The sequence below is a fragment of the Hypanus sabinus genome, chromosome 6, assembly GCF_030144855.1.
Source record: "Hypanus sabinus isolate sHypSab1 chromosome 6, sHypSab1.hap1, whole genome shotgun sequence".
Classification (NCBI taxonomy): Eukaryota; Metazoa; Chordata; class Chondrichthyes; order Myliobatiformes; family Dasyatidae; genus Hypanus; species Hypanus sabinus.
The window spans coordinates 12800472-12809573 of record NC_082711.1 but is presented as its reverse complement, the minus strand read 5'-3'; the positions used below and the strand labels follow the sequence as shown (position 1 = coordinate 12809573).

At 47.2% G+C, this 9102-nt stretch overlaps 1 protein-coding gene across 1 annotated transcript in view; it reads right to left on the bottom strand.

The window, feature by feature from the left end:
* Positions 1-207: 207 nt before the first annotated feature.
* Positions 208-9102, bottom strand: part of ghrhrl (growth hormone releasing hormone receptor, like) — a 46814-nt gene continuing 37919 nt past the window's right edge. The window contains exons 9-12 of the mRNA XM_059971316.1: positions 7800-7891; positions 4717-4846; positions 1769-1810; positions 208-306 (exon numbers count right to left, since the gene is read on the bottom strand). Coding sequence (XP_059827299.1) covers positions 208-306; positions 1769-1810; positions 4717-4846; positions 7800-7891 — 363 coding nt within the window. The remainder of the gene's footprint in view (positions 307-1768; positions 1811-4716; positions 4847-7799; positions 7892-9102) is intronic.

Sequence of the window (9102 nt, the reverse complement as noted above, 5' to 3'; positions counted from 1 at the left end):
TGACCTTGTGGCATTAGGTCCATCCCAGTGAGATACAGTGCGTGCTTCCTTGCGCAGAGGCATCAGGGAGGGGGTTTCGAAACAATTGTTCTGGCTGTTGTGTGGGGAGGGGTGGGGCACAGATTCTGTCTGGACTGGGGAGAATAAGTTGCTGAGATATGTAACGTGGGATTGACGGGGGATCTGCTTTGACCTTCGGCACGGAGTTCAGCAGGACGTATCCATCAGGCTCCTTCCGATAACAGGCACGGCCACATAGCTGTCCATCTGTCGCCTTAGCCACCTCCGGTATATTTCGGTCTGTACCTGGTGGGGGGAAGGGACAGTCTATTTATACATTAATAACACCACACTGAGCAAACAGGGGCAATCCCCTCATCGGGAACAATCCGTCCTCTCTCCGTCCACGACCATATTGAATAGCTGGAGGGGCCGAGTGGCCTCGCCATACAGTGACCCTTCAGGTAAATGCTGGCAATCATAGAGTTAGAAATAGGCCCTCTGGCCCACTCTCCATGGCAACCAAGGTGAAAAACAGAGTTAGTGCCGAATGCCTGTGTTTTGCCACAAAACCTTCCTATTTACCTGTCCAAATGACATTTAAACGTTATAATTATATTCTGGGTGGCAGGGTGAAGATATGCCTCTACCAAAGGTTAAGGTCTTCCTTCCCTCCACTAGCCTGGGTCACGTGAAGCCATGGGAGCAGGAGGTGGACGGTTGTATGAGCAGCCGGTGCAGATCACAAGTCCTGGTTATGTGACCACTGACACCAGGCAGACAATCTCTGAAGAGTTTTGATAATGGCTGGGGTCACCCACCTTGTGAAAATACTGCCCCAAAGAAGGCAATGGCAAACCATTCTGCAGAAACATTTGCCAAGAACAGTCAAGGTCATGGACAGACCGTGATCACCCATATCGTACAACGTGGCACGTAATGACAAATTGTAACCCCTCTATGTGGCAGCTCAATCCGCACAGCCCCTCCCCTCTGAGAGTAGTACGATGACACTGATGGTTACAAACGCCAGCGCGTCCAGTCACAGTGGCCACTCTGGCTCCAGCTAACGGGGTAATTGTTCATCCTTTACACCTTCCTTACGGTCGCAAGGCACTGCTAGATGTTAACAATACCAAGTACTGCAGGACGAGCCCACTAGAGGGTTGTTGGACAGCAAGTGAACTCTGCAGCTTGGGCTTATTGTGTACCCTTGATGCACCATCAATAACTCTCGGAGACAGGAAGCGAAGATAGGCTTTTATTAGCAGCGAAAAGGGAGCACAATATCTCGGAGTCTGAGGGAGGAGCAGTGCCCCAATCGCCTTTATACAGGGGTCTGTGGGAGGAGCCACAGGAGCAGTCAGCAGGGGGGCTTGTCCAGACAGGTAGACATAGTTTACCACAACCCTCTTGTCCTAGACTCCCTCAGCATGGGAAACATCCTTTCCACATCTACTCTGTCCAGGCCTGGGAAGTGGAATGGGAATGGGTGGCCACCAGGAGATGCTGCCTTTTGTGGAGGATGGAGCGGAGGTGCTCAACGAAGCGGTCCCACCATCAATGCCGGGTCTCACTGACGTACAGGAGGCCGCACCGGGGGCACCGGGTACAATAGACGACCCAGACAGACACACAGGTGAAGTGTCACCTCGCCTGGAAGGACTGTTCAGGGTGCTGACTGTTCCATCCAGTAATGGAAAATTACTTTGGATGGTGACTAAAGGAGAGGCCCTCAGTTCACGTTTTATTTCAAATTTCCACTCACCTCCTGATTCAGAAAGCAGTACAGGATTCCCACTGTCAAACCCTGTGCAGGAAGGAAGGGAGTGCCATCAGTAATAATGTCAAACATTATTAAATAAGAGGGAGGGGAAAGATTGTTTTGTGATACAGCATGGTGACAGGCCCTTCCACGCCAATGACCCCGTGACGCCCAATTACGCCTGTGTAACTAATTAACCAATAGGGAAAGCATACAAACTCCTTGCAGACAGCGGTGGGATTGAACCTGGGTCACTGGCGCCGTAATAGAGTGATGCTAATCACTACGTTACCATGGTGCCCATTTATAAGGGACTGGAGAGGCCAGTACTTCACAAGCAGGGTGGTGAGAGGTGACCTTATAGAAATAGTAAAACTATGAGATGTGTAGATAAGATGGACAATCACTGTTCTTTCACCAGGATGGGGTAGTTCAAAATTAGGAACAAAGATTTAGGGGAAGAATGTTAAGATTTAAAAGAAATCTGAGGTGGCCAGCATGGACTATTTGGGCTGAAGGGCCCGTACCTGTTGTGTATGAATATATAATTATATTGTTCTAATGACTCTATAACCATGAATGATTTCTCCTTCACAATTGTTGGATGAAAAGACTCTGGTCATTTAATTATCCACGTGGATAGAAGATTGGCTGACTGGCAGAAGGCACAGACTGGGGATACAGATGGGCTTTTCTGGTTGGCTGCTGGTGACTACTGGCGTTCCCCAGGGATTGGTTTTGGGACTGCTTTTCACATCATACGTCAATGATTACGATGATGGTATTGATGGCTTTGGGGCCAAGTTTGTGGATGATAGGAAAATAGATGGAGTGTTGTGGAAACAAGGAGTCTTCAGGAGGACTGAGATTACGACAATGGGCAAAGAAGTGGCAGATGGAATACAGTGTCAGGAATTGCATTGTTATGCACGTTAGTAGAAGGAATAAAGGCATGGACTATTTTCTAAATGTGAAGTACTTTCAGAAATCAGAGGTGCAAAGGGAATCGGGAATCCTCGTGTAGCATTTCCTAAAGGTTAACTTGCAGGTTGAGTTGGTGGTGAGGGAGGCAAATGCTATGTGAGCAATCATTTCGAGAGAACTAGAACATGAAAGCAACAACATAATGCTGAGGCTTTATAAGACGTTGGGCAGACCACACCTGAGCACTGTGAGCAGTTTTGGGCCCCTTATCTAAGAAAGGACGTGCTGACATTGGAGAGGGTCCAGAGGAGGATCACAAGAGGAACCAGCCTCCCCCCCATGAACTCTGTATACTTCTCACAGCCTTGGTAAAGCAGCCAACATCGTCGAAGACCACTCCCATCCCAGACATTCTCTCTTCTCCCACCTCCAATCAGGCAGAAGATACAAAAGCCTGAAAGCACGAACCACCAGGCTCGAGGACAGCTTCTGTTCTGTCAAATGAACCCCTTGTGCATTGAAGATGAACTCTTTGATTGCTCAGCCTATCTCGTTGTGGTCCTCGCACCAGACTATCTGCCTGCACTCACTCCGTATCTTTAACACTTTATTCTGCAGTAACACACACAAATGCTGGAGGAACCCAGCAGGTCAGGCAGCGTCAATGAAGGAAATAAAGAGTCAATGATTCAGGCTGCGACCCTTCATCAGGACTCACTTTATTCTGCATTCTGTTATTGTTTTCCCTTGTGCTACCTCAATACACTGATGTGATGAAATGATCTGTATGGATGTCATCCAAAACAAAGTTTTTCGCCATATCTCAGTACTTCAAGTCATACAGCACAGAATCCTGCCCTTCGGCCCAAGTGAGCTATACTAACCAAGATTCCCATTTAAGGGAAATCCATTTGGCTGAGCCAGAAAGTCATGTTGCACTGCTATAAACTTTTCGTTAGGCTGCAGTTGTGTGAATTTCTGGGCAGGAAGGATGAGGAGTCTATGGAAAGGCTGGTTCACCAGGATTAGAGAGTATGAGCCAAAAAGCGGGATTGGACCAACTTGAGTTGCTTACTCTGGAAAGGTGGAGGCTGAGGAGAGACCTGATTAAAGTTTATAAGATTAAGAGAGGCGTAGGCAGCGCTTTTCTTACAGTTGTGGAGACCAAGTCATTAGGTATCTTTAAACTGGAGTTAAAGTGGTTCTTAATGAGTAAGAGTGTCAAAAATTATGGGGAGAAGGCAGGAGAATGGGGTTGAGAGGGAAAGTAAATCAGTCATGGTGGTTTAGTGGGCCAGACGTAAAGGGCCAAATTCTGCTCCCGTGTTTTACAGAACTGGCATTTAAGGTGAGGAGGAGAACTTCTATGTAATAATGTGAGGGGTGACGAGGTCAGAAACCAAGTGCAGAGGAATGACAGGCTCTGATGCAGAGTCGGCAACCGGCGTTTGTTCATAAGTATTGGAACAAGCGAGATGAAAGCTAGGACCCCAGGATTAGCGATAATCAGGAGTCCACTTAAACAATACGAGCACCATGGAATCCCGAAGCCCATCAAAATAAACTTAACAAGCTTAAACAGAAAGGAGCAGCAGACCGCATTACAGATAAACACAGGAAAATCTTACTAAACAACAGCTGCTGACCGATTCACATGCTCTAAAAAACCTTGGAAACTAACGCTCTCTGGCCTGATGAGATCATTACAGTTTAGTGGTGATGGGGGGGTCAATTTTGTTTATGTATTCAGAACCGGGTATCTGGAACAGGCTGCCAGGGGTGATAGAGGCGGGTGGAATACGGGTGTTTAAGAGCCTGTTAGACATACACCTGAGTGTGCAAGGAATGGACAATGTGCAGGCTGAAGAAATACAGTTTCATTCAGCACCATGTTCGGTGCAGACATTGTGGGCCAAAGCTCCTGTTCCTCCGCAGTTCTATTCTACGTAAACAGTACAGCGTGAAGGTAAGAGGTGAAAGGCTCCCTCAGACGTTACCATCAACACACAGCTCGAAGTTCACCTGACCTGAAATGACCCGATGCAGAGCTCGAGGTACAGCCGGACGGCCATCACGGCCCCGTCTGGAGGGAAGGCACAGATGATGTAGTGGATCCCAAACAAAGGAATGAGAAGTAACGTGGACTTTGTCAGCCGCCTGTAACAGAGGAGATGAGTCAGCAAGAGACTGTAGGGGGCCCAAAACACTCAGTGATTATTAAAAACCATTGTGGAGTAAAAGGCCTCACAATCTACCTCGTAACGGCCTTGCACCTTATTGGTCCAGACAAAACTTTCAGAATATAGAGCAGTCATCCTCCCTACATTACTGTATGGAGCCGAATCATTGATCTCCTACTTAGACATCTGAAAGCCCTGAAATAATACCACCCAACAGTCTTTATGAAGGATTTTGAGCGTCAACTTTTAGTACAGGCACACTAACACTAGTGTATCGGAAGAGGCCAACATAAACAGCATCTCCACCACGATAAAGCAACACCAACCCCAACGGCTCACAATGATGATCTAAGCAAGGATGTTCTGGTGTTGGGGGCAGTCCAGAGGAGGTTCACAAGTGATCCCAGGAATGAAAGAGTTAATATATGAGGAGCATGTGATGGCTCCTGGCCTGTCCTCACTGGAAATTAGAAGAATGAGAGAATGGGGGAGGGTGGGGATCTCATTGAAACCTATCAGATATTGAAAGGCCCAGATAGAGTGGGCGTGGAGAGGATGTTTCCTGTAGTAGGGGAGTCTAGGACCAGAGGACACAGATAGAGTGGATGGGGAGAGGATGTTTCCTATGGTGGGGAGTCTCGGACCAGAGGACACAGACAGAGTGGATGTGGAAAGGATGTTTCCTATACTGGGAGAGTCTGGGACCAGAGGACACAGATAGAGTGGATGTGGAGAGGATGTTTCCTATAGTGGGACTCTAAGACCACTCTAAGTAAGTCCCACTCTAAGTGGGACTCTAAGACATCTAAGACCAGAGGGCTTAGATGTCCCTTTAGAACAGAGATGAGGAGGAATTTCTTTAGCCAGAAGGTGGTGAAGCTGTGGAATTTATTGCTTCAGATGGTTTGCAAAGACATTGTCATTGGGAATATATAAAGGGGAAGTCAATAGGTTCTTAATTAGTCAGGGTGTCAAAGGTTACAGGGAGAAGAGAGGAGAATGGGGTTGAGAGGGATAATAAATCAGCCATGAGAAGACTCCAATGGAACAAACGGCCTAATTCCACTCCTATGTCTCATGGTTCTGTTTCCAGTCATCTCTCCCCACCCTGAAAGCTGCAGCCTCTACTTCAGTCACCCTAAGCAGAGGGATTAAGACTGTGCTGCCTGTGCATCCATGAAAAGAGAGGTTATTAATTGATAACAGTCCCCGTCAACCTTATAGAATAGAGATCCTCCGCAAGCAGAGTCACTTGAACAGAGCAGTCCACTGACTCTACCTGGAAATACAAGTTTATAAAGTTATGAGAAGTATTGCTACAGTGGACCGTCGGTACCTTCCCCCCAGTATCTAATTCCAGGGAGCGTGCATTTACAGTGATAGGGTGAAAGTTCAAGAGAGATGCCCAGGGCAAGTTGTTCTTTTCCACAGAGCGGGGCAGAGGTGTCCAGAATGCGTTGTCAGCGACGATGGTGGAGGCAAACACAATAGTGGAGTTTAAGAGGCTGTCGGATAGGCGCACAGACTCAATTGCGTTTTGTACCGGGGTAGGGGGATTCAGGAGCCTTGTTGCATTTTGTGTGGGGGGGGTGTTTGGGAGTCGATGTTCTTGTTGTGTTTTTGCTAGCTTTTTTGTGCAAGGAGAGGGCAATTTTGGGGGCAATGCTCTTGTTGCATTTCGTGCAGGGGGGAGTTTGGGGGCTGATGTTCTTGTTTCATTTTGTTTGGGGGAGGATGATTTTGGGGCTACTAATCACGTTGGCGTTCTTTTCTGTGTGCAGGGGAGGGGGTGGCTTTCCTGTTTCTCTCTGAACAGATCTCCACATTTTTTTTGTCCCACGGCTACCCAGAGAAAAAGCATCTGAGAGTTGTATACTGCATACATACTTCGATAATAACTGAGCCTTGGCTTATCATGAATCCATCAGCCTCCACCTTAAATACACCCAATGACCTGGCCTGCTGTGGCAATGAGTTCCAGAGAGGCACCGCCCTCTGCATAAAGAAATTCCTCCTCACCTCCATTCTAAATGGACGTCCCTCTATCCTGAGGCTGTGTCCTCAGGTCTCAGACTCCCCCACCACAGGAAAGATCCTTTGCATCCACTAAACATTCAGGTTATGCTGGAAAGTTGTGGGCATGCTATGCTGGTGTCAGAAACGTGGCGACATTTTGAGGGTTGCCCTTTGGACTGTGTTGGTCATTAAAGCTAAGGAACACGTTTCACTGTATTTCATTTCATGTAGGGTTTGAGCACAGTAACCGACCCTCCTAGCTCAACAACACCACACCCCCCGCCTCCGCCAGTTAACCTACTCATCTGTACATCTTTGAAATGTGCGAGGAACAGCCGGTAGGAACCCACATGGTCTCATACAAACGCCTTACTGACAGCCTGGTAAAATGTTACACTCACCACTACACTATCCTGCGGCCCTCACTGATGTCACTCAGTGCTCTTTGCTGGTGCCACAATGGCATTACACTAACTGTGCTGCCCATTCGATATTCTGATGCCACTATGTGCCATCTTGTATGATGTGGACAATCATGGTGACCCTGATTGTTCCAGGCAATTTTTTCTACAGGAGTGGTTTTCCATTGCCGCCTTCTTCTGGGCAGTGTCTTTATAAGACGGGTGACCCCAGCCATTATCAATACGCTTCACAGATTGTCTGCCTGGAGTCAATGATTACATAACCAGGACTTGTGATCTGCACCGGCTGCTCCCGTGGCTTCACATGACTCTGATCGTGGAGGGGGGGTCTAAGCAGGGGCTACACCTCACCCAAGGGTGACCTGCAGGCCAGCAGAGGGAAGGAGCACCTTACTCCTCCTTTGCTATCTCCACCCTTCTACCCATGTTCCGAGGTACACGTGACAAATAAAGCTAATCTTTAAAACCTTTTACTTTCTTCATTTCTCCTACCTGTACTGAGAGGAATTGGCAAGGCGCATCTCCCCTGGGATTAGCTTTTGGACCAAGATTCTGACGATGTTCATAAAAAGTACAAAATTGATCTGCAGAAGCAAAAGACAAGTCAGATTAAACGAGGAATACAACACGAAAACAGGCCCTTCAGCCCAGCTTGTCCATGCTGACTGAGATGACAATGTCAGCTCGCCCTAGTTGCCTGCATTTGACCCAAAGCCTTTCCTATCCATCTATCATCAAGATGCCCCCTATTTAGGCCATGTCCTCTTCTCAATATGATCATTGGGCAAGAAGTCTTAGGTCCCACACAACCATGTTCAGGAACTATTGGGCTCCTGAACCAAACTTCACTCACCCCAACACTGAACACAATCCATAGACTCATTTTCAAGGACTCGACCGCTCATTCCCTCTGTCATGGTATGTACGTATTTTGATTTGCACATCGGTTGTTTGTTAGTCTTTCTTTGCATGTAGTTGTTTGTGGATTCTACTGTAGTTCTTTGCTTTCCTGTGAATGCCCGCAAGAAAATGAATCTCAGTGTTGTATATGTTGACTTACGCTCAATGGCCACTTAATTAGGTACACCTGTACACCTGCTCGTTAATGCAAATTTCTAATCAGCCAATCATGGGGCAGCGACTTAATGCATAAAAGCATGCAGACATGGTCAAGAGGTTCAGTTGTTGTTCAGACCAAACATCAGAATGGGGAAGAAATGTGATCTAAGTGACTCTGACCGTGGAATAATTGCTGGTGCCAGATGGGGTGGTTTGAGTATCTCAAAAACTGCTGATCTCTGGGGATTTTCACACACAACAGTGGTTCCCAATCAGGGGGTCATAGTTCCCCTTGCTTAACGGTATTGGCATTGTCCATGGCGTAGCAAAGGTTGGGAATGCCTGTTCTAGAGTTTAAAGAGAATGGTGCAAAAAAAACCAAAAAACGTCCAGTGAGTGAAAGTTCTCGGGGTAGATGAAAATGCCTTGTTAATGAGAGAGGTTGGAGGAGAATAGCCAGACTGGTTCAAGCTGACAGTATCTCAAATAACACTACAACTGTGATGTCAGAAGAGCATTTCTGAATGCACCATCAAACCCTGAAGTGGACGGGCCACAGCAGCAGAAGAACGTGTACATACTCTCAGCAGCCACTTCATTAGGTACAGGAGGTAACTAATAAAGTCCCCATCGAGTGTATATGCACTTTGATAATAAATTTATTTTGAAACAAACTTTAAAGCAGCACTCAAATAGGTGGAGGAACTTAAGCAGGTCAGGCAGCAACTATGGAGGG